This window comes from Tyto alba, unplaced genomic scaffold, assembly GCF_018691265.1.
Source record: "Tyto alba isolate M040663 unplaced genomic scaffold, T.alba_DEE_v4.0 Super-Scaffold_16, whole genome shotgun sequence".
NCBI lineage: Eukaryota > Metazoa > Chordata > Aves > Strigiformes > Tytonidae > Tyto > Tyto alba.
In genome coordinates this window covers 1,664,961-1,691,101 of record NW_024881278.1, presented here as the reverse complement: position 1 = coordinate 1,691,101, position 26,141 = coordinate 1,664,961, and the positions used below count along the sequence as shown (strand labels likewise).

The window sequence follows — 26,141 nt, the reverse complement described above, 5'->3', positions numbered from 1 at the left end:
GGTAAACAGATAATGCGGTATGTTGTACTTGCATGGATTTCAGTATTTTGTATATGTTTTCCTATCTGGTTAGTACATTGTTATGTTCCTCTGGCATATTGTGCTGATTCCTGCTATTGCTGCTACAGTTGAGCTGAGAATTACTGTCAAGTTGTAAGGTTCACGCTGGTTACAGGAACTTTTAAAAAACATTGGTAAAGAAAGAATATTACAAAAAGGCCTTATAGAGCATATTTTTTAAAAAAGATTTTTGTGGATGCAGAATACTTCCAGGTTTCTAAAATCAAGTTGGAATATGGAAGTTGGTCCCTGTGGTGGGCAGGAGTGTTTTTTTTTTTTTTTTTTTTGTTTGTTTGTTTTGGTTTTTTTTTGTTGTTGTTGTGGTTTTGTTTTGTGTTTTTTTTTTTTCTTTTAATTGCCTGCTAGTTTTATTCTAATACAAAATACCTGCAGTTTTCATTGTTGCCTTTGACCATAGAGGGCATGTTTTTTTTTTTATAGGCACAATGATTACTCCTGCAAAACGGTCAGTTTGGCAGCAACCCCCCCGCCAGAACTCTGCAGTGTTCAAGGAACCTGCCTGTTCAGCATATAATCATGTATCACAGGTATTAAGTATTCTTTTACCATTAGAGAAATAGACAAATCTGGGTTATCCCCATGAAGAACAGTTCAAAGGTCTTCGATAACTTCCTAGTTCCCGGGTACCAATGAGCCACCTCCCTGTTGGGCTCCGGTGGTTCAGGGAAACGCTGGCAGTTTTTCATGTGTTCTCTGAGTCTTGTGCTGAGATCATTTGTCCGTGGGCTTACAATGCTGCTGTCCTCTTTCAAGAGAGAGGTGCTTCAGGTTGGTGTGTGGTGTTTTGGGATGGGCGACGGGGTTGCTCTTTAGATGTCTGTCCTGCACCTGAACGGGTGATGTGCTCTAAATTTATACCTTTTACTCATATTAGGTCATTGGGATGCATAATGCCCTAAAATAGCCTTGTTGTTCCTCTTAGTTTTTCTAACAGACCCAAAAGAAAGGAAGAAAAAAAAAAAAAAAGTCTTGTAGGAACTGGGTTTTCTATGTTGACAGTGTCTGAAAATTGTTGGAGGAGCTGAGCCTTCCCGTTCCCGCCGCCGTTGAGCCTGTAGCCCTTTTACTGTAGCAGTGACCTGATCAGCCAGATGGTAAACGTCATGGAGATATCTTCATGTTTGTTTGGTTTTTTTTTTTTGTGTGAGGTGAAGCAAACTTCAGTAATCCTTCATCTGATCATGGAGAATAAATTTGATGTTGCTTTTGGGCATACTTATTCCATATCCTCTTCCTTACTCGTTTTCAAGACAGAAGTGACACTAATTTGCACTTGTACAGTTCTCCTCTCTTGATTACTGAGCAGGCTGGATGATGTGAAGATTAGTGATGACATTTTGAAAGACCAGATGCTTGCCAGTGTCTTTAAAATTCTCTGCTTTTTCTTCCTTGTCTGATCAAGCCCCAGGGTGAGACATCAGAGGCAGCTTCCTACAAATGCACAGGCAGTAGAAAACGTGATCCCCGGTTTGTTTGTCAGATGAAAGTTCATCCTAATTTTTATTTTTCCTAAAGGAAGCAGTAAGTGTGTGGCCATCCATTAACCAGACCTAGCACAGGTACCAGCACCTGCTGGAGCTTCTTCTGGGCAGAGGAAAAAATCCTTTCCCCCTCCATACCAGCATTTTAGCAGGTTAAGACACATGTCAACAAGTGCCTTGGCAGGTCTCCAACACCCATTGATGCCTGGCATGGTTATTTCCCTATCTTCAGGAATGATGCTTCATTCCTGGGAAGACTCGAGTACACCCGAGATGGGTTCATCAGCTGGTGGTGGTGGACCCGAGTGTACCCAGACACGAGCTGCTTCTCTTTTAAGATTTCTATTTATTGTCTTTAAGCACCACTTCATGGCAGCACTGTCGAGATTTCTGTGAATGGCTCTGAGAGACTACTTGTTTCATTCACAGATTGACTTGAAAACATTAGAAGAGGTTGGTGACACGGGGATTTGACCCACTATCCTTCTAGAACCAGTGAGCAAAACAGAGTAAGAAATATTTTTAAGAGCTAGACTTATTTTGCTTCTCTTGAAAATACTTTGCTGCTGAAATCTTTACATCAGCCAACTGCTGCTGCAGTTTTGCATAATCCAACCCAGGCTGTTGTTAATACTTCACTAGTATCCTTTCAGTGCTGCTGAATGCAGTTTAATTGATTTGGAGGGATTATACTGAAGGATAAAGTTAGTTTTATTAGCAGGAGGAGAACAATAGTTTTTTTGTTTTGTTTTGTTTTGTTTTGTTTTTTTTCTTTTTAACAAAACAGCAGTGTTTAATGTGGCAGTGAGTGCCTTCCGTAGTGTTAAGTATTCTGTGGAGGAAAAATAAAATACCTGTCAAAAATGTGCTGATTACAGCAGCTTGTCCAGAGCTAAACTCACTGTAATAAAACCTCCCAGCCTGGAACGGGGGTGCTGTTCACGCTATTTGCCTCCTGAGCTGTTTTTGCAGCGTGTAAACCCAAAGCCACCGGCTGTCGGGTTGCAAACGGCTCAAGAGCGGTGTGGTGAGGCTCCGCCGAGCTGGCAGGCTCCCGTCCTTTGGAGGAGCTGTCAGCCTGGCCCTGGCAACGCTGGCTGGAGCCTGGACGAGCTGAAGGCGTGGGCTTAGAAGAATTTACATCCTTTGACTTTGTACCGGATCACTGGATTGAAATCACTTTGATAGGCGCTTTTTGAGGATTTTGCAGAGTAGATTGTTTTTTTGATTTCTTTAGGTTTTGGGTTGTTGGTTTGGTTTGGTTTGTGTTTTGTTTTGTTTTGTTTTGTTTTGTTTTTTTTTTTAAGTGTCTGGAACTGTACACTGGGGTTGCTCGCCCTCTAGTTTTGCTGCAACACTAGTATCGAGTTTAAAGTGGGCATTGAGACAATCAAGCCTATACTTACCGTATCAGCGGGGTGCTCCTTCATGGGACACAGAATATCACCTTCAAATCCGTATCAAGAAAGAGACTCCTTTCCCCGCCCTTCCCACTGTGTCGCGGTTGCTTTGGGAACAAGGTTCATTTCTTGCATGAGCAGCTCCTTTTGTCAATATAGCTGGGTTTGTGAAAGTTCTTATTTTTTTTTTCCTATCAGTAAAGCAAGGAATGTACCTGCAGCATATCACAGCACACTTTTTTTCCCTAATTCGCATCCTAGTGTACTGTCTCTTTTTCCTTTCCCTCTCCCATCTCTTATAACCTAAAATCTAAATTGAGAAATCGCTTTTTGTGCTTTTAATATTTAATGACTAAAATGATACAAATGTTTAAAAAGTCAGTTGATAACACAGGGAAAATGGGACGATGGGATGAACTGTGCTGCCCAAACTCCCGTTTATGTCTATGCAGGATATGTATTGAAAAATACAGGGGTGGGGAAGGCCTTAATTAAAATGTGCTCATGATAACTAGCATTAAATGAATTCAAGTATGAATTCAGGTAGACCAAACCTTTATAATTTATTTTACTAGTAAAACTGGGCATTGCGTCAAATTATCTATGCTTGAAAGCTATGTCATTTGTTTTTTGGGTTGTTTGGGGTTTTTTATTTAAAGCGTAACGTAGGATAGCAATTGATTTTTTTTTTTTAGAGTTTGGGGCAACGTTTTTTTGACAAAACCAAAAATTTGGGGCAAATTGTTTTGGACAAAGCCAGTCCCCGTTATTTCTTTTTGGGTACATTTGGCTCTTCTTAATGCCTCTGTCAACAAGGAATGCACTGATCAGTGCAGCCCTGTTCTCCGTTGAGTTCCCAGGCCAGCAGATAAAGAAGATCTGACACAGGTAATCTATAATAAATGAAGTAGTTATTCTTATTTTCAGGATAATTCAGTTTTCAGTGGTAGAAATGTTATTTCGTGGTTACATCTCTCCCAAAAAATTCTCTTTAATTGACCTTGTTTATTTAGACTTCCTAAGTTCAAATATGGGCCAGAGGAAAAGCAGCAGCATTGAGAACAGCTTCTTAGGAATATATGATTATTTTCTTCACACTCCCACCCCACTCCCCCCCAAACATCATATATTTGCAGGGTGGGGATTTCCAGGGTAAATATTTTGTGATGTGCCTATCTTGGATTTAATTGCAAACTCTTTAAGGTAGGTTTAATCCTCCTCCATACATATTCCACGATGTATCAGCAAGTACAATTAGGAATGAAGAGGTTTTTACCTCTTGTAAAGTCATGTTTACTGAACAAACTCTCTCAAGAAGCTTTATTAAAAAAAAAAGAAAAAAAAAAGAGAAGACAGAAGAATAGAAAGAAGAGCTTAGGGGTAGTTATGGTGCTGCTAGTGCTCAACCTTCTTGACCCTTCAAGGTACTGACAAAAACTTTCCTGTACTCAAAAGCAGCAAGATACGTAAGTTGAGAGCAGAGGGGTCCGAGACAGCCGCAGTTGAGCTCTTTGTCCTATATACAGTTCCATTGTTGCCATCTCTGCCTTTTCTCCTTTAGCTCAGGAAAGTGCATGAAATCAGCAGTTTAGCTCCCCCAGCAGTGTTCTCCTGTACCTGACTTTTCACTTCGTTGGGGCGCTAAGTGCCGAGTTTTAGTGACCAAAACAACTTCCATGGTCTGGGAATACTGTGGGGTTTTTTCTTAACTTTTGTTTTGGTATGCTGTATGTCATTTCCCTATCAGGGAGAAATGAAAAGGTTTTTAGTGGATGAAGTAGGTAACATGCTATTAAGGAGTTCTCAGAGTAAAATAATTGCTTTAAAGACATTAGGCACAGGGATTCTGCATTATCAGCTAATGCCGTAAAATTGTGTTTACTCACTAGGTTAGCACTTTCCCTGTATGTGGCTTTCTATCTGTTAATGTGCTCATGTGACTTCTGTGCAATAAAGTATTCTGTCAGGCTTCAAAAACAAGCGTCTTCAACATTTCTTGTGAAGATTATTGAAACCAGGTAAAGAAAAATCCACAGGTTCTGTAGTCATCCACATTCTTGTATTGTTGTTCAAACTGTGCAGAAAATGAAAACAGACTGAGTTTCTAGTTTACTTCCATCTGAAGGAGTGCAATGCAAATAACTTTTGTTTCTGATTAATGTAGCTTAAATAGGGGATGAGCATATAATACATGCAATCAAAAAATGTGTAGGGTTTATAGTCTTGGGTCTGGCAGGTACTTCTGGATTAAGAGTTATAATGTTGACTTCTTAAATCCTCTGCTTTGTCAGAACATCAGCACTCCTGGGTAGAATGGTTTACATTTTTAAAAAACATTATTTATTTAGTTTACCACTGAATCCATGCAAAACCAACACTTATGTTTAAGGAAGCCAAATTAACTCCACTTTACCCATACAGAACGGTAGCCTAAGGTGATGTGCATGGTAAGGATGCTTTCTCTTTCTCTGTTCGAGCTGCTAATGCTTGTTCTAGTAATTTAGGAAACGATGTTAATATAGCAGGCTCGGAGTTGGATAAAGGTTTAGATTTGATGGGGCTTGCTGTGTATTACCCAGCCTGAAAGATTTCTGCTTCTAGTTCATAACTGTGTTTGTAAATACAGCTGCTCATGTGCATCTCAAAATTAAATAAAAAGTCCCAAATTTTGAATAGGATCTTACAGTGGTGAAAACTGATTTCATTACCCTAGTGCAATTCTTGCAGTAAAAGCAAGGCTTCAAATTTAAATCCTGGAAAGCATTACTGAGAGATGGGAAAAAATAGCTTGTGGGGAGATCTTTTACACCACCACCAGCTGCCTTAAACCTGTGTTGATGTGAGACAGGCTTTCACTTAAAATTGTCAACCAATTCACTTTGCTATACAATGAAAACCTGAAAGATTTGGAGTGAAGTTATTTATGTCTCTGAAAAAAAAAAAAAAAAAAAAAAAAGAAAAAAAAGACAAGAAAAACCTCTAAACTAAACAAAACCAATCCCCACAGCCCCAGAAAACATCTGTTTTCATGTGCAAAGCCAGTTGCCTGGTGGGCATTTATCAGGCTAAGGCCACTGGAGGAAATCAGTATTACATAAATCGGATGTGTATTTTCTGATCTAAATAATTTTAAAAATACTTTGCATAAATTAAAAGAGTTATATTATGCATACTGTGTTACTATGTGCATAATTTCATCCTTCTGTAAATGATGCTCCCACAGTTAATGATTAAAGAATGTTGTGCAGCCCCCTGATTTTGAACGAGCAAACCTTCCACAGCTGCATCTATAGATAGCTAGCCCTCAAGCTCAGCAAGGGGACGGGAGCGCACACTAGCATTTGGCTGTGACCCGCTCCCTTCTTTTGATTACTTAAGAGGGCTGTTCAGGACAGAGTATCAGCCTATATGAATACTATCAACCAGCTTAACACGTCAGATTATTTAATTAGCCCTATTAAGATGCTTCTATTTTTGTAATTTATTTATGAGTGCTCTTGCTGAGCTTAGAAGGTCCAGCTTCAGATTTCAAAGTGTGTTTTCAGCTCATATAGTTGTTAGTAGTCTTGAGGGGTTTTATACCATGATTCCACAACATTTTCATCCTAAGAAAACACAAAGGGATCTGAAAAACGGTTGAAGCTGGGTGATACACTTCTGCAATCCTGGTCTGCAGGTTTCAGCTGTAGGACATCTATAATGTCCATGCACAATGGACATCTGCTCAGTTTCCAAAATGTGCACCGTGTGCCTTTGCCTCAGACCACCAGTAATTCAGAGGATGGTTATTTCTTTTAACATCCGTTTTGTTGAAGTGTTTTGGTTTCCTGCTAGGGCAGGATTATTCCCCAGCCATCATTTAAAGACTACTGCAAAATCAGTATCTTGCTTGATGTCCAGTGCTGGTAAAACACAGGTGAGGCTTGTTTTAAGCTAGGTGCTCTGTCTTTGTTTTAATGAGATCCACTTACTTTGTGTGGGTTTTATCTAGATTTTTTGAGAGGAGCAGGAAATGATTTGATGAAATGACTATTAAAATTAAAACAAACATGCGGGTTTACCAAAATAAAAAAGCTTTTAAATCATCTGTGTCCAGAATCTGTGTCACAGTTGTGCCTTCAGAGTGTTTGAAAGGGCTCTAATTTCATCACAAGGGTGGGGTTCCTACTCTGCCACCTGCAAAATTAAATACATTTGCAAAGAAAAAAAAAGTAAAATTTTCATGCCTGAATTCAGTGAATGGGCTTTTCTATTCTGACTAAACCACTGTGGGCTTGTTTGGAAGGAGAAACTCGCTAATTATGGAGTAACTTTATACTTCGTAAAAAAATTTCACTGGTGGGAAGTGCCGGCTTGTGGCTTGAAACTTTTGTTGTTGTTCTGGTATCTGTAAAGAAACAGTTAATTAAACAAAGATCAGTCCCAAGATGATGCTGAAATGGGTTTGGAAGCAAGGTTAAGGTGTTTTGAAAGCAGAGGGGGGTATCAGTGCGATTTATGGTTCCATCCCAAACCTATCCCAAACAAATGTGGTTTGGATAAATCCAGGCAGATGGCATCTGTCAGCTCACATTTGCAGATCTTATCCAACTTTAGCTGCAGGTGAATATGCAAAATTGCATCCTCTTAATTGCAGAGAAGTCTATATATGTGCTTTAGTGCGTTATGTCATCAGTAAATTTATTTTAATAGCAAATAAGGCTTTATTGCGTTTTGCTCTTGCTTTATTGCGTTTGCTGCTCTACATTCAGTATGTACAGCACTGGCACAATATAGCTTGCATGCTAGCTAGTGCATTAGCAGAAGAAATGGTAACTGTGTTCCAAGACCATAATACTTTGAATTTGGTACTGGTAAAGGCCAGAGGAAAAACAAAAACAAAACCAAACCAAACCCCAATGGTTGTTGCATTTCAGGCTGTTGTACAAAGCTAGGAAATAATAGTTTATAAATGAAGCAAATTTAGTTCTGGAAAGTACTAAGATGAAACAAAATTAATATGTTTTCTAAAATACCAGGGATTTTTTGGTGTCAGTTTTCAGATTAAAACAGAAGTGTGAGCAATTCAGGATAGCAATATAAACTTATAAAAATGTAAAAAGATGCTCGTTAAATTAACCCTGCATGTAGGTTTAGGCAACGCTGAAAAATATTCCACTCCTTGCTCCACAATTAAATATTGAACAGTACACTGAAATAACATGGAATCAGAAAATTATTTGAGATAAATTTAACGTGGATTAATGTTATTTTGATACATGTATTGAGTAAACTGCTCAATGTAGTAATCTGATTTGCCTGCAGAACGCATTTATGCGTGGTGCTAGAGAGCACTGCGTGCTGTAACTGCAGTGCTATATGGCTAGCTGAAGAGTCTTAAAGAGATGGGCATCACATGGAGTGGGATAGAAATTTTTATCCAAAGGAAAAAATACGGAGTTTAGCTTGAAATCAATCTTTTACTTGCCAAATGAATATTACGCATGTTGCAGAAAAGTTGCTGTAGAACCTAAGGAAGGTCTTGCCTGCATGGATGTGCCGTTTTTTCCCTTGACATCAGTTGTGGTAGGAGGGCACCAGCTCTCCCCACAAACCTGGCCTGGTTCTCTGCAAGAGGGCGGAGATGCTTGTGCAGGTTGTCACTCCTTCTGGCGGAGGTGAACCAGGCACAACTGGGCCAAATGGTTGAAGTGGCTTTGGATTTGCATCCTACTGCCTCGCAGTACGTAAATTTCGCCTTAAAAGTCCTCCTGCTTCAGATTCAGGTGCAATTGGCTCCTTGACAAATGGCAACTTTTTTGTAGCCCGTATGACCTTTGTGTGGCATCACCTGAGATGTGCAGTAGATGTACCATTACCCAGGTTAACTCGGGCTGAGGTGCCTCAGAAGGGGCACGGGAGAGTACTCACTGAGTGTTACTTTACCCTTTTCACAACACAAATCCGGAGTCAACTAGGAGAGAGGTTTTAATGTAAATAGCTTGAAAAACTAGCAAAACCTATGCAATTTTGTTATTGGAGAGCTGATGGCAAAGAACTAGTAATCTATTGCCAGTGACCCAGCCATTAAACGTATGTCTGATCTAAAGCATCCCCGTATGCTAGCTTAGATGAAAACTAGGTCAGTCTCCTCCATCGGTGTTGGTTTTCTTTTCCCACTTATTGCTCAGGAAGCCTTTTGCACAAGAATATAATGAGGCTACACGTGCTTAGCCTTGGCTTTTGTGCCCTTCCCTAGATTTGTACCTGATGGGAAAATAGAGCAAAATAGTCTTGTTTAGCACATTACACTGAGATGAGAACATAGCTGTTTAGCAAAACATGCCCCTTTCTGTTATTTTTGGCGTCATGGATCCGATCAATGCTCAGTGTGAAGACGACACGGTTTGTGTCAGGTTGGTAGGGAAACACAGAGCTGCTCCTCCAGCTGGGACTCCTCCACTGCTCAGGAATCGCAGGAGGCGTTTTTGAAGGTGAGGTTGAGGAAATAACACCGTGGCATGGGAAGTTTGGTCCTCTGGGCACATCTGGAATATAAGGATGCAAAGAGCTGCATGTGAATGGATGTTTTTAGGTCTGCACACTTAGATGGATCCCTGGCGGGAGAACTGTTTGCAGGTTGACTGCTGAAACCATCAGTCTCGGTGTTTGTCACAGTTTGTTCTTGTTGTCTTCCATCCTTTACCACTCCTAGGAAAACAGACAGGCCAAGCACTGCTACAATTCTCTTAGCATTGAAATGCATTTGGTATACGTTCCTTCTTGCCTGAGGTACTGTCCAAAATATTAAGTATTTTTCTATTTGCCGTTTCTGTTGGGAAAAAACCCAAGAACTCAGAGAGTTGCAACTCCATGGCTTCCCTCTTTTGCTGTTCACACAGTTCAGTGTTGTGAAAACTTGTTTTCCAAGTAATTAATAATAAAGAAATACTGCAAGTGTAATCTGTCAAGGTGAACAAAGAAAAAAGGTGAAGCTCCTGACCCAAAAAATATTAGCTTCTGAGTGAGTTTCCTATGAGCGCACTGCAGAGGTGCAGCATTATTCTGAACTAATTTTTCAGCTTTATTCATCAATAAGACCAATAGTTTTCATGGTTAAGTTACATATGAAAAAGTGGGTATTTTATTTTTTTTTTTTTCCTTTTTTTCAGTTTTTAAAAGCTTGATACATGTAGCGTTGGATCAAGGCACACACAAGACTGGCCAAAGGGCGTACAAAGCACTTTGGTTTTCAGTTGAAGAAACAAATGATTATGGCAACAAAGAGTGGCTTGGGGTTTAAACATGAAATAGTTGAGAGTTCAGTAGGAAGGCAGAAAGAAACATGTTACCTTACAGATTTATCAAGGGATTTCTGAAAAACTGTGGCAGTAATGGGCAGTATTCCTGACTGTAATGCAGTATACCGAACACGTACCTGTGTACTGTTTGAGTATACGCTTTAAAATAGCTGTATTCCCCAATTGTCTGCTTACCTTCATGACTAAAGTTTTTGAGACCTTGCTTATACCGACTGTTTGTCCTGCTCTTTTTTCCTTATGAAACTTCATTTTCAGCCCTTTTTCTGTTCAAAGCAGTTTCTAAGTGTTGTCTCTATCCTCCTGCCCTTGCCTCCCAAATGCCTGTGACCATCCATCACTGTTTTCTCTGTAATAAGCAGACCACTGGCTTTGATAACCAGAAATATATCCCTAAACCGCATCTACCCCCCTTGGTTTGCAGGGCCTAGCGCATTTTTTTTTTAAATTCCTTGTTAGGAATTTGATTATGCTTTCTTCCAGGGATCAATTTTTTTTTTTTTTTTACATGTGTCAAAAGCTTCAGTCTCATCGATTTGATTACTTTCTTTTAAATTGGATTTCACCATTGTTGAATGGATATATCCAGACAGCTGATATTGCCCATTACTACACGCATTTTTGTTTATTGAATATTGTTGTGGTTTACAGATTTAATAGACCCAACATTGAGAGTTCTGTGAGTATTTGCAACCACTTCTTGATCTTCCTGATTTGCTAGGTTCAACATTATTTTATTGATACCAAAGTGAAAAATGGCCTGTGCTTACACTTACAAGGATCTCAGATGAATGTTCTGACTGCTCGACACGGCAAGAAAATTCACTTTCACAGTCAACAAGTCATCTTACTCAGTAGAACACAAAAGTTAAATGGTCTGTAACTTCAATATTAGCAAGGAAAATACAGTACAAATTACTAAAAAATACTAAAATATAGAATTGTGGTCAGGTATCCCCACTACATTAATCGCAGCAGTAGCCTGAAATTTGAAACTTTTAATAAAAAGTTCTTAAATATAAATTATATGGCAAATGTACAGTACATTGCTTTGTCAGTCTTTTAATCCAGTGTTTTGCAGTAGAACAGCAACTGTTAAGTCAGTCTTTTCTCGTTTTCTTTAAAAAACAAAACAAAACCAAAAAAACCCAACGAAACCCAAACCAGTCTTTCATGTCCTTCAGTATCATGAGTGTGAATGATCTGAATCTGGAATACCACTGTCTCTGTAGCTCCTGTTACTACTGCTTTCACTGTGGCTGTTCTTGTACAGGTTCATGCCATTAGGTGGGAAAATGGTGTGTATTACAAATTCCTCCTTGGACACTTGGTCGTTGGTTATTGGTATCATCTGGAAAGAAGTCTCCCTGATTTCTAGGATGGAGTTATCCTTCTTGGTTCCCGCTTCGGCGTAGTCATCTTTTCTCCGGCGTCCCTTGCTGTAGGCGCAGTTCCGGGAGAACAGGGACCCGTTTCTGTGGACGTACCAGCAGACCAGGGCCAGCAGCGCTATGGCCACCAGCGCCACCGCGCCGCCGATGATGGCGGCCAACGGCAAGCTGGAGTTTTTGTAAGGTTCTTTCTCCTGCTCCCGATTGAGGGTCGTGGTAGGGTTGTACATCTTAAGAGGTGCCGTCTCGGTCTCGATGCATTCGGGCGTTTCGTCGGAGAGATAGATGTTGCTGGTTTCCATGGGAACCATGCATACGCGGTATGGCGATTCTGGTTCGAGAGCCGTGAGCAAATAGTCGTTTCTGTCGCCCGTAACTATTGTTTCAGTTATAGATCCAAAGGCAGGGCTGTGACCCATCTTGAGCCAGCTCAGTCTTAAAGCAGTCATCGGTAGTGCAACTTTCCAGGAGATGTGAATAGTCTCCGTGCTTACGGATTTCACAAATATTGTAATGATTTTGCGTACCGGGCTTGCTGTGGTTCTGTAGTTTTTATTTAGGTTGGGAGTCTTGATGTCTGGTTGTTTGGTCACAGAGACTGGCCAGTGTCCCTGGGCTGGGTATAAGGTGTTTGGTACTGCAGTAGTGATTTGGATGGTGCTTATCATGCCATCGTCCTTACAATCAAATAGCTCCGCGTTGAGGTCCTTGATAGCCATGCCACGTACTTTTTCTGGTGCCTGACACATCAGTCCACGTACGTTAACTTTTAAAGGCAATGACTGCAACCAGTCGCGTACCCATTTCATTTTGCACCCACAGTGCCAAGGGTTGTTGCGAAGAAAAAGTTGAGTTATATTGTCCAGATCATCGAAGACACCCTGAGGTAAATTGCTGAGATTGTTATTGGACATATCTAGTCGATACAACTGCCTTAAGTAAGAGAAAGCATTGGGTGGCACGTGGTTGATGTGGTTTTCTTGAAGATAAAGCTTTCTCAGGTTGGTTCCTGGCAAATTTACCGGTGCAGCTGTGAGTGAATTGCGGACCAATGACAGTTCCGTAAGGTTGACTAGATTCATGAAGACTTTGTCTCCTAATCCATGATTATTGAGAAGATTTCCGTCTAAAACAAGGCGTTTTAGATTTGTAAGGTCTTGAAGGGACAGCTCTGAAATCGTGGAAATACGATTATCATCCAAGCGTAGCTCTTCTATCGTTTTAGGCAAACCCCAGGGAATGGTGCTAAGGTGATTTCGAGAGAGAAAAAGAAGTCTGAGATAGATGTTGTCCCGGAAAGCTCCATCCTCGATGCTAACAGCAGAAACAGAATTATCATCCAAATGCAGTTCTTCCAGATAAGGAACTTGTGAAAGTGAATCATAAGTAATGGTCCTTATGTTATTCTCCTGCAAATGCAGTTCCTTAACGTACTTAGGGAGGTTAGTGGGGAATTCATCTAAGCTGTTGTGATATAAATATATTCTTTCCACCCTAAGCAAGTTCTTCAGTTCTGAAGGAATCCCAGCATTATTTATTTGATTGTTCTGAAGGAAGAGGGTAGTAGCATCCTCTGGGATTCCTGTAGGAATAGACGTCAAATCGCGATCATTACAATATATGAAACCCACATCACAGCGACATACTGAAGGGCATGGTTTGGCACTAACAGGGCGAGGTGCCATGTCAAGTAACAGCCCTATTTTAGTCCAAACTAGGAAGATGCTCCAGGTTACACTAATCATGGTCAGGAATGATGAGATTTGTATACAGTTCTGATCTTCAACAATCTAAAAAAACCAAACAAACAAAATTATCCAGATCATCAGTGAAGAAACTGCAACGAACATTCAACATTACAGAAGACATCCAAAACACGCGTATTAAACTAAAATTCAAGCTTGCAGAGACATGTTCCTTTCTTTTCCTTACATCAATAATGGTACTACTTCTTGTTCTAGTTCACTTAAATTAACAGTTTTTTCCCCGCACAGCAACCGAAAATAATACAATCAGGTATGTCTGATCTGTGAATTGTTTTGCTTAAGCAAGAAGGCTCTTTCTAAGGATTCCTTCACATTTCACGTGTAGAGACAATCTTTGTTCAGAGATACTAGGTAAGTACAGAGCTGAAGTCACACCAGAGTTCAAGTAAATCATTCTATATCTGAAAGATAAGAAGTAATTCCTAAGCCAGCTAACTGCCCTAGGAGCCCTTAAGTGAACTATAAAACCCTTACCAAACCCACAAGGTTTGGAGGTGGCTATTTTGAAGGTTCAAAACAGTTCTGATGGCAAAGCATAAAACGCAGACAAAAGAGCAAGCGCCAGCTAACAACTTTTTTCCAAGTGCTCAATGTCACGTTGTAGATCTTACAAATACTGCAGCCTATTTTGCTTGGGTTTCGAGCTAGAATGTTTAGAAAGGTGAACGTTACAACTGGTAGGTAGCTAACAACCTGACATAGCTGGTAGTGCTATGGCTTTCTAGTTGACTGGATGGAATATTTCATTACGTGCTTAATTTCATGTTTAAATATTTGTCATTCTCAAAAGTCTTCTTACTAAGCAGTACACTAATAAGAGACTATTTGGCAGGTGTAACCACATTTTCCCATATTACGAGTTCAGACTGTACAAAGTAGCATGGTATAAATTAACTCTTGAGACTGAAATTGTACTTTCCATTAGTAGTGTTTGTACATTGAGCTCAGGTAATTAGCATTTTTATAGCTTTTAAGACAACATAATTCAATTACCATTGTAATTAGGGTTGTGAGAACTTCTGCAAGATGACCTATGCATTAAGCAGTGTCATGACCTTTTCTCTTGTGGGTTCATATATTAATTGAACTTTATTCTCCAAGGCACGAGAAGGAAAATGAATTAATATTGATCCTACCGTATTTAAAGGTGTGAGTAAATTTTGTGCTTGAGGGTATCCAGTAAAGAAATGTCTTTCTTGCAGGTCACTCTTATGTTTTACTCCATGGAGCTCTTCTTTTCTCGACGGTGTTTACTCAGACGGTCCTTCTTGGTGTAGTGTGTGTTTCCTGGCTCCTGGAACGATACTCAATGAGCATTCCAACCAAGATTTATCATGGTACATAAGCACACCAGGCCAGGGTGGGGAAAAGCTTCAGCTTCCCTCTATTTTTGTTCTCATGTGAAGTCTGTGAATGAAGAGCCTCTTTTGTTTGGTTTAATGCCTTTAGCAGGAACTGCTTTCTTTGTAACTCTTACAAACCCTTGTGTGCAGTGTAGTAGGCAGAGGTGGTAACTTCAGCGCCACGTGATGGAAACTATTCATTATGCTGAGGCTTGAAGGAGGGTAGCCTCTTCAGGAGGTCAGGAATGGGGCTGCTTTTTCCTGTCCAGAATTATCCAAGTATAAACTTTGTGCAGTAGCTACATCCTGATACATCCACGCCTCTTTGAAAGAACCATCTTCCGACTCTCACTTTTTAATTCTTCTTCCAAATTTGTAATGCAGGAAAGAATTCCTCCTGTGCTGCAAGAACGCAAGTTGCTCTACTGTAGAAACGTTAGGCAATTCAGATGGTTTTCTTCATAAAAAAAACCCAGAAAAATATTATTTCCTCCCCAGGAAACTCCCCTTTTAAAGCTTTCCTTGAACTTTTAATTTCCTGCAAAAGTAAAAACAAACAAAAAAAAATTGGAATTAATAACAACTGGTGGACACTAGTATTCAGAGTTGTGTTGCATCCCCTATATAAATCATGCTATACTTATTGTATACATGACTAGCACATCTTGTTTTCCCAAAATATTGGTATTTCAGCAAAATACAGAGCTCTAAGAAAACATTTTGCTGTTTAGTTTCATGTTACTGCAGTTTTGCTGGAACTCCTTTTTCCTTTCAGTACAAAATAAAGTCATCCTGAGCTGACAGACAAAATATTTGTAAATTATGTTTCCCACCTGATTACAAATGCTAGTCCTGCCTCCCTGGAGGAGACCAAAATGGTCGCTTGCTTTGTGTTCTTTGTAAATTGAGGTAGATGATAATCCTCTCCTTGGTTTTAAATGTAAAGGGAGCTAATTACCATTCAGCAGTTACCGAATGAAAGGGGGAATATATTTTCTAAAATACCGTTATTGATGTTTCACACTTGCAGCATGCAGATCCTGAATTGGGGACTAGTTAGGCACCTGTATCAACTCTTTGACAAAAGACACACGTGTGAGTTTCGTCCATGAAATATGCTCTATTTGAGGTCTGAACTTTTAAGCTATTTGTCACTTTGCACAGTGGAATTGGAGTTTAGATTAGGATTTTATCTGATTTTTCTAATTTCAAAAAAAGAAAAATATTTCCAGCTTGGCTGTTCCTATATCTTGAAGAACTCTAATTACTTGGTTATTTTTGAATGGTATTTTTCACTTGGGCTACTTCCTATCACTATTGCAGAAAACATCCAGGAAGATATCAAGTCTGTGTTCCCTGAGGGCATGGAGGTAGTATGTCTGAAATAGAAGTTGGTTAAATCTGAAATTAAAAAATCCTTAACATTTCCTTGCTTCTCTCTTTTGTGACTCCATGTTGTCCAGAGAACTGAGCACAATCCTCAGAACTGAAATGCTAGGAAGAAGCAGCATGCTGCATAATGCTTGCTTAGCTGCCTTTCTGTGAGCTCTTAACTACAGTAGCTGCTGGTCCTTCATAAAATATTAGACCTAAACAGAAAGTCTTTGTTTAGGATTCTAAAACTCTTGTCTTTTCCAATTCGAAGCGGGTCCATCACGAAGTAGATCAGTAATACTCCTACAGCAACAGGAAATTTGCACTGATACAAAATTATTCACATAGATACAAATTACACTGTTCTTTTTCATTGAAAAATGTCAACCATTAAAAAAAAAAAACCAAACCAAACCAAAAAAAAAAAAAAAAGCCCCCCCACCTCAGAGACGATGTGACTGTCTAGTGAGGGAACGGTAAAGCCCCTTCTCTCCTGATGCTGCTTTCATGCTCCTCTGAGATTTGTTTCTGCACCTCGTTTTCATAAGTTATGTAACGAAAATAGTAAATTGAGAGACACTAATTTCGCCACTGTGGCATAAATATGTATTTTAACATATGCTTTATTTAAAGCAAAAACTCAATCTGCATGGTCACATTTTAGAATATAAGGGGATGCATAGTTTTAGGTAACATGTAATTTTCAGTAAATGATGCAATCACAAAATGGAACAAAAGGGTTCCATGTTCTTGCAGCGTCCAGCTTTCTTAGTCTGTATTACTGAAGTGTTTGGGGAAAGAAGTTGAGGCTGTATTCCTAAAACTCTGAAATAAACAGTTGTTTAAAAGCTGTAGAAAAAAATGGTATCTCTTAGGAACTAATGTGAAGTTGTGATAGAGGCTATTTTCGGGAAGTATATTGTGAAATAGGGATATAAATTTCTTAAATAGGCCTTTGAAGGCTACAGTAACTTTCAAGTACTTAAAATAGTAATTTTTCTTTATAACTTTTAGAACTGTAAAAAACTTTAGTATTAAGCAAAACAGAGGCTCTAGTATGCATACATTACATATATACATACACAGATGAGAAATTGAGTTCATTTGTCTTACCTTTCTAGCATACAAACTGTTTCCTCTCTGCTCCATTTGGTAGTCATCCCTTCATTTATTGCTGCTATTGTAATAGCAGTAATGTGTAGGATTAAAATGAAAGCACTAAAGCTCATTAAGTTCTTGGAATTTTTTTTATCCCTTCTCTCAAAATTAAATGAAAACAAGAGAGAGAAAAATAAAAGCAGGTCTCTCTGGAGAAGACGACACTGTTTCAAAAATGTGGATTAAGACTATACCCCCCACTCCCTTTTCTAAACTTAGAATAGTTTTCTTCAGGTTTTGGTTGTTTGATATCTTGCACTTCCCTTTTATATCTCAAGCCATAGCTGAAAACAATGTTTTTGCATATCAAAGGCTTCAGTGATCTGTCTACAGAGAAGAAGGGAATCCTGCTGCCATGCTCCAACTTTCCCCTTCTTGAGCTGTCTAAATATTCCCCGACATCAAGTCATTATGGCTGATCTGGCAGGATGAAAAGAAAAGTGACCCCCACTGGTACAGACACTGTGTCCAGGTTTCTGCAACATCAAACTGGGAGGCTTCACGGACACATGGTTTTGAAAGAAGCCACTACTTCTGAACAGAACAGATTTTAGAAAGCGTGTGCTAAAATTCATTTTTAAATGCAAAAATGATTTTTTTTTTTTTTCGTAACAAAAGTAACATTGGAAAAACTGAATAGCAGCTTTTTTGCTTATCTTTATTCCAAGTTGAATGTTTTCATGAACTTTGCTGAACTGCATGGTTAAATTACTTTTCCTGGGACATTGTGTAAGCAAGTATATTACTACAGATAGCGGTAATGCGTGAGCCCCGCGCGTGTACTTATCGCTGTGGTACAGCTAAGCAGGGGGACATTTTATTTTAAAAAGTTCAGAGTAATTTGCACTGTACAAGAAAAATGTACCAAAGAAGAACACTGTATTTACTATAAGGTATGGAGTCTAGCTGCACTCCCTGTCCTGTAGGCAGGCAACAGCAAAAAAAAAAAAAAAGAAAAAAAAGAAAAAAAAATAGTTTTGGTATATTTGAAAAGTTGGGAGTTTTTCAAAAAATGGTGCCAAAGAGATCTTTCCTTTCCAAGCTGTGATAAAACGTGAATAAAATCAAGACCTGCCTCACTCGAGGTCACACAATGCTTATTTGAATTTCTAATCTACCTCTGTGTTCTCCAGCAGGAACTCTGGTAGTTCAGGGGCTTCTTTCCAACCATCAAAGTAACAGGGGGAAGGGAAACAGCTCGGTATTTTTAGGTTATACATGACAAGAGTATTGTTTAAAGCCAACAGTAGAATATACGTATTTCAGTAGAATATATGTATTTGATAAGCCTAACAATTTTGCTTCATCAGTGTACTTACATCCCAGAATTAGCTCCATATTTGTTTATAATCAGTAACATAAAATGTACTTATCTTTTAAAATACCTGTGAGGTCTGTCTACTGCGTGTGTTGCCAGTTTAGTTTACAAAGGTCATGCTGCCTCTTAAATAGCTTCACCAACTTTAAAAAAAGTTCCTCAGTGCTAATCTACACTTAAAACAATGCCCATACTTTGTTTTCTTCAAGTGTATTTCTCAGGGTTAGTTGATAGTGACAGCAAAATGCTTTCTAAGCACCCCGTCTAGGAGCTGCAATTTCCACGATCATCGTATTTCAGGAAGGTGCCCCAGCCTTTTGTTTGGTGCTAGGCAAGCAGAAGGTCCTCTAGCTGTCTATCCAAGGGGTAAAGAATGCAAAGGAGTTTGTTAAAGTGAGAGTGAGCTCTTCAGTAACGTTGTATCTCTGTATTTGCCTTCCCTACCCCCCCCCCATCTGTTGGAAAAGTTTTTATTTACTTGTAGAAAACTTGCTTCCCCCCTCTTGTGTAGCAGTTGAATATAATTTTGTCTTCCTAGTTCTAACTCAAGTGTCTTGAAAACAATGCAAATTTTGATGTGATCTTCCCTCAAATACAAGTGAATGTGACTTAGAAATGGATTCTAAATAAAAGCTTGACTCCACACCTAAAATGAGCCAAACCAGTATTTGCTGTAGAGGATGGAAATGAACTAAGAGTTGTTCTCTTCTGAAATTTACTTGAAAACTTTTCCTGGTTTTTGAAGATGCTAGGTTAAAAAGATTCAGACTATTAAACTATTCCAGCTCACTCTCTTGTTTTGACTACTCTGCTTCTGCAAAGGTTGCACGTTAAAACACTTTGAGGGGGAGTGTTTTGCAATGGCTTTTTGTTTGGTGTTTTAGTGCTCTTTGAGTTTAGCCAATTATGGCTTCTAAGTTTTCTTTTGAGAGCTGCTGCTGAGGTAACTCGCCAGTGCTTAAAGTAAAAGAATAGAGAACAAATGCTGCCATTGTTTCAAAGGAAAATCTATTTTTTTCCCTCTTGACAAGTTTAGGTGGAATTATACCTGATAGGGAATTCCTGACACAGAATGTTAGGCATGTTAAAGTATTACTTAAAACACTGGATAACACTTCTTACCCTTTTAAAACAGTTGTTTTCTTATCTCCCAATTACTAAATTTGCTCCTCAAAAAAATAAGACTTTAAAAACCAGGAAGCTGTAAGATTGCTTGAATTCTTACAGCTCATGAAAGGAAGAACAGAGATTATAAATTTATGGAACACTTTTCAAGATGCTTGCCCTGAGTGATAGTTGGTCACTTATTACAAATAAATGTAAGCAATCACCTATTTCTCCTACTTCTGTGCATTCCTGTGCTTCGAAGTGATTAAGGAAAAAAAATTCAGAAATAACTAGCCATTAGCATCCGGGCTTCCTGCTAGAAGGAGACAAAGATGGCCAGCTCTGGCAACTGAAGCACCTTCAAGTAATTGCAATGCAAAGTTGGCAAACTCCAGCAAATGCTTTGATTAGTCACCATCTCTTGACATGCTATCTTTCAACTTTCACCTACTGGTGACAAAGGAAAAATGAAAAAAGAAAAAAAAAAAAACAAAAAACCCAACACCCTACCCAGAAATGTGTCTTTATTTTGTTCTTGTAAAACATATACACTTTATTTCTGGAGCTTAAAGCTTGCTGTGAGTTTACTACAGAGTTTTTTGCCCACTGGGGGGTGTACACGCTACAAAAACTGTGCTTTTAAGAGCCACAAGTCAGATGTTTTTTGCTGCTGTCCAGTTTTCTCTGCTTTAATTATAACAAAGTCTCCTGTTGAGAAAAACAGAGCCAGCCTCCAAAGGAGGGAACTTAAAAAAAAAATAAAATAAAAAATTAAAAAAATTACTCTTCCAGAGAGCTTACAGAATCTTATTTGCCATGCTGATTGTATTAACTATGGTATTTATCTGGTCATTCTCCAGTTAAAATAGAATTGTATGAATGTACGAAAAAAAAAAAATTAGCATTTTAAATATATGCCAAGGGTTGTCACTGCTTCTGGTATATAGGAGCATAGAAGGCAGGAAAAAAATACAGCTTTTAGAAGTGATTAAATGTGGATGGAAAAATAACAAAGGTTGATAGCAGCATGAATAAAAGGATTAGAACAACCTCAGTATATTTTAAGGTAATTGGCTTTCTAGAAACTCAGGTATACCTTTTGTTTATGAAATATTTGAAACCCGATCTTGAACAGGGCTGTATTGTATGGTTTTAGAATAAATTAAAGGAAACTTGAGGGTAGGTTTTTGTTGTTTTTTTTGTTTTTTTTTTTTTTTTTTTTTTCTTTGAGGTAGGGAAGGGCACCAAAACCTCTTAGGTATGACCTAATGTGTGGCATATATTGACAAGGAAAACACATACTGATATTTCTGTTTTATAGCAAATAATTCTCTTCTTTGTACACTTGAATTGACAAATGCATTTTTCACTCTAATTCAAAGAAATGTTCATTAAGACGCCATATCCCCAGGCAATAGATGGTGAGCATAATTGATGCTTCTATCTTTTTGGGCAGTATATTTTAGGCAAGGAAATTGGGGTCAGGATAATGAATTTTTTTTTTTTTTGTGTGTGTGGTTTGTGTTTTTTTTTTTTAAAGTCTGACCATTTTCAGCCTCCTGTTTCTATACTTTTTCTCTGCCTTAGAGGGTTTACATGGAAATACAAAACGTGAATCTTCTAAGTGGCAATAAGAAAATGCATCCAGCCGACGTGCTCTTTCACAGGAATACGATTTACTTGTAAAGTGATTCTACCTTTCGGTGTGAGTCTGGTGCATGAAATACTCTGCTCTACTCTGTTAACTGACCAGAATTGATCCCTTGAAGGAGGGAAGCGACTTGCCCCTTCAGTCCAAATTAGCAACCCCTGGCTACCAGCACTCCACGAATTAGTTAATTACATGCACTCGTCGTCGCCTTTGCAACACTCCTCTCAACTTTGGCTGCGCCAGGGCTGCGCTCAAAAACCTTTGCGGGCAGAGAGATTAAAATTAAAGCTCCCTCCAAGAGAAGGACCGAGCCAGCAAGGCAGCTGCCTCTGCAAGAGCAGCCCTTTTATTCGCCAAGGGGCTAATCTCGAAAACTAAGCAAGAACCAAAAAAGAAAAACCCCAAAACGCCTTCCCCCCCCCCCCAAAAAAAAAAAAATCAGAGAGCTGCGCCTAGCTGCTGTGAGCGGTGGCAGATGCGGAGCTGCTGCGCGGGGAAACGCGGAGCTACGCGGGCTTCGCCTCATCAACTAAGTTGCAGCTGCTAATTGCGGTCGAGGAAATGAATAAAACAAAAGCCGCTGGCCCACCTTAGCTGTCGCGAAACGGTTTTCGGGGTGAGAATAACGTCGGAAAGGAGATGTGCAGAGGAAGAGGTGGATGAAAGATTTATTTGCGAGCCGTTTAGAAAGGCATTTGCCGCGCTTAGGCGAGGCAGACAATCACTTAATAAACTGAAAACAGCAGAAAAGTTGATTAAAACTAGGCAAGGACCTTGCTCCTGGCGGGGGGCTTCTCAGCCCGCTCTTCTTCCCACAGAAAGTGGGGCGTTCTGGAGGGAATGCGGGCCTGTTGCATTCTTTCTTAAACGTACGTGCAACCATTTTGTTCCCCATCTCCTCGTCCGCAGACTTTGTGCGTGAGGAGCGGCCGCGCGGGAGGGGGCACAACCGCACTCCATTTTTTTTTTTTTCCCCCCCCTTTTTTTTTTTTTTTTTTTTTTTTTTTTTAATATATGCAGCAAGGAGCGGGGCGGGAGGGGAAGTTTTCAAACCAGGGGCGGAATGGGGGGGGGCTGGGGGTCCCAGCACACGCGGGGCGTGAGGAGCCGGCCCGGTGGCGTTGCTATGCGGGTCCCTCCGGGCTTCCCTCCGCCCCCGCGGTTTTTGCGCTCTTTCTCCCGGGGCCGGTGCAAGGTTTGACACCCGCGCCACCAGCTCGAGGAGCGGCCGGCTTGCGCCCCAAGGATCCGGCGGCTGGGTGGGCGAAGGCCGGCTGCAGGCGCCGCCGGGGCCGCCTCCGCGCTCCTGCGCGCCCCGCCGCGCAACCTGCGCGGCGCTCCCCGCCGCAGCGCCGTGCCCGCACCCCGGGACTGATGGGGGGGGGGGGGAAGGGGGGGGGCACGCGTGCCCAAACTTCCCGCCGCACCCCCCTCCGCCCCGACCCGCGCAACTCCCGCGGAGAAAGCGCTTCTCCCGCCCTTACCTGCGGAGCGCGGAAGGAGGCGATCCCGGCGCGGCCGCGGCGGTAATTCCGCTCGTGGACCGGGGAAGGGGCGCGGAGCGGCGCGCGGGGCAGCCGGACGCTGCGCTGGCGCGGAGCTCGGCGCGCGCCCCTCAAGTCGCGGCGGCAGCGGCGAGCCGCGGGGGCGGGGCCAGACGTCACGGCGGGGGCGGGGCGGGGCGGGGCGGGGCGGGGCGAGCGGCGCTGTCGCTAGGGGGAGCAGCAGGCGGCGCCATGGCCGGGCTGGGGCGGGGGAGGGGCGGCGGCGGCGCCTCAGCCCTGAGGGGAGGGGCGGTGCCGCGCCGCGCCGCGACGGAGACGGGGTTTCTCGGTTGTTTCTTAGATTTTTTTTTTTTAATTTTCCCCCCGTTTTTAGGGGCGGAACGGCGGCGGTGCCGCTGCTGGCTGTGCTGGGAGGGAGGTGGCGCCCCCCTCGACCCCTCAGCGCTGCGAGTTAAACCCCGAGTGACCGTTTTCCCGGTGTCGGTTGGGCTCCCGACGGGGCGGGCAACGCTGGGAGGTTAGCCCCGGCCGCCGCCTTCCCCGTGTTTTTGGCCCGAAGATCAGGGGTGGTTACGAGTCGCTCGAGTGCTTTTAAAAATAAAAAATATCAATAAATCGGTATCGCTTTCCCCAGCCTCTGTAAACATATGGCTGTGAGCATCATCACTCCTCCAAAAGCAATGGCTGAGCCGTAGCACCTTGCTTGAAGCGTCACCGTCGACGGCAGCAGCTTTGGGAGGTTTAAGGGTTTTCTTACGGTGTTAGCACTTAACGCCATTTAAAATCAGCAAGTGGATAAGAGTTGCCTGCTTTTTGTGCTCCACCCGGGACGGCGCTCGCCTGGAGATACCTTATCGTGCTCGGCGAGACTAAGGTTGAGGACGAGTGGGGCCTGGCCGGTCTGCAGCCTTCAGGAATTTTTCGTTGGAAAACAAACTCTTCTAACAAACCCAAAAATTTATGGTAGTCATAGGACAAGCTAGAAAATTTATTCCCCAAATGTTTTTTTCATGAAACCAGTTCCTTTTATTCGTAGCTTACTAACTCATACAAGTAGCGTTGGATTTGGCAGATGCAGTTGATGTTTCTGCTTTTGTTTCTTTAAATTTTCCATCAAAACTGGGGTTTCTTTCAAGGCTGGCAGCTGCTGCCTTCGTGAGTGTCCTGTTCTCTTCCTTAGCGGTGCACAGGTGATTTTGGTCATCTCCTGCAGCGTTTTGACCATGCACGTTCGCCAGCACAAGGAGCTGATGTCCAGGGGAAGACAGGCTCCCCAAAACTGTCTCCGCTGCTCTCCACTGTCCTGCAGTTGCACTTTTTGCTGGTATCAGAAGACCTCAAGGCCAAGCTCCGTTAAGCTTAAAGAGGGCTTGATTTCTTTAAGGCCTTTGGAAACTGCTAGATAGTTGCACTTGCATATGAAATTTGAATACTGAGATTCCCTTTATTTACCTTTTGGCAAAACCAAATACAGACAAAGTAGAAAGTGTCAAACCTCATCCTTTCTCAAGAGGAATTCTAATAGATTTTTGATTGCTGCTTGATGTATTTGATACGTTGATGTTTGAAATGGTATATACATGCTGTATTTGTTCAACTAATTAAAAAAAAATCTAGATTGACTTTCCTTGACAACGAGCAAAAAGGTTTTTTTTCTCCTTATCAATTCAATTCCAATCTTTCCCTAAGGAGAGTAAAAGCTAATAATAAATTGACTTCAAGTTAAAGTAGATTGGTCTGTATTGGTAGGCCTTGGAGAGTGAGCTGTGCCCTAATCAGCTGAGTACATACAACTGTATTGCGTATACGTCGTAACGTATATATCACATGTTATATGCGTGTCTGTATGGTTACATATGTACACGTACTATACAAGCGTAGGTATGTTGGGTATTACAGTGTGTCTGTGTCTCATCATGTGGGACAGAACCGTGGGCTATGGTAATGCAGAAGGCATTTTGAGATGCTGCAGATATTCTGTAGATTTTTTTTTTTTTTAAACTGAGAGTCTGTTAAGATTATAGTAGTGTTTTTCAAAAACATCATGTATTTGGTATTTCTCATGCCTGACATAGTTGTATTAGTTAACAGATTCCAATGTTATGTTGCTGTGCCATGTTGCTAAGCTTTAACTTGCATCTGTGGGATATTCATAAAAGATGTATATGAGATGCATTCAGCTATCTTCCGCTTTTATTCCAAGGCTGGCCCAGTACTTGTGGCACCAGTTAAAAATTACAGTAAATATTCCTGGAGAATTCCAAAGGGCATGTGAGAAATAATTAGATTTTACCAGGTCACAGCTGCTCCAGACTACTGAAAGGTCTTTAATGTGCTGTTGCAGGCAGATTTTAGACTGCATTCTTTTATGTAAACTCTGTAAATATACTTCTTAAGAACATGGGTAACCTTTAGAATACTCTCCACAAAAAAAAAACCCAAACCTGTTGTATGTGGAGAGCTTAACCATGTTCTTCATCCTCTTAAAATCTAGAAATTTAAGGCCTCTTGAATTCCAGGAGAATAGAGGAACTCTGTTAATACCGATAGAGTTACTCATATGTGGGGAATAAAAATATGAATATGCAACACTGATGTATCAAACTGTAGGAATATAATGAGATATTTTAATTGAGTTTCTAAGTTAAAATAGTCTTTTACCTGTGTTTTGTTTATGGAATTAATTAATGCTTGTGACATGGAGATTAAGGTTCTTGTCAGACCTATAGGGAAATTGCCTTTTGGAAGAAATGGCAATCTTGTTAACTCTTAATGGGCTGAGAGAGTTTAAAAGGTGACAGATGGGAAATTCAGAGTGCTTACACTACATAATGTGTTTCAAAGAATTTTAAAGCAAGTTTATAACACACACTGGTAAGGTGCTATTAGGTCAACGTGATCACGATGATGCTTATGGGGTTGTTTTGGATTTTTGTGTTTTTCCTTTTTTTTTTTTTTTTTTTTTTTCCTGAGCACCCTTATGGTATGATAAGAATCTAAATTCTGGGAACTCCCTCAGCCAAAGGTTGGCCTGAATGATTCTTGCTATGACTTCACAGGTGTTCTGGATCTACTTTGTCCTGCTGTAGGTCAGGTTCCAGTCATAAACGTTTCTGGGCAGGGCATTTATGAAACGTTAAGAAACCAAACGCATTGACTGGGAAGTGAAATTGAATCTGAGATCACTCATCCTCAGTGCAGAGGAGAGAGCTGTCTTCAAGCATTGAAACTGAGCCATTGCTGCTTCGAGCTTCCCAAGGACAGATTT

At 40.8% G+C, this 26,141-nt stretch overlaps 2 protein-coding genes across 3 annotated transcripts in view; one reads left to right on the top strand and one right to left on the bottom strand.

Annotated features, from left to right (window-relative positions):
* MACROD2 (mono-ADP ribosylhydrolase 2) overlaps positions 1-26,141 on the top strand; it is a 902,990-nt gene that overhangs the window by 94,469 nt on the left and 782,380 nt on the right. The gene's annotated exons all lie outside the window — the stretch shown is intronic.
* On the bottom strand, positions 10,979-23,001 carry FLRT3 (fibronectin leucine rich transmembrane protein 3). Its single transcript, XM_042789431.1, has 3 exons — positions 22,853-23,001; positions 14,554-15,298; positions 10,979-13,441 (listed from the first exon to the last, which is right to left on the bottom strand). Exon 3 carries the CDS (start codon positions 13,394-13,396, stop codon positions 11,447-11,449), a length of 1,950 nt encoding a protein of 649 aa, XP_042645365.1. The 5' UTR covers positions 13,397-13,441; positions 14,554-15,298; positions 22,853-23,001; the 3' UTR covers positions 10,979-11,446.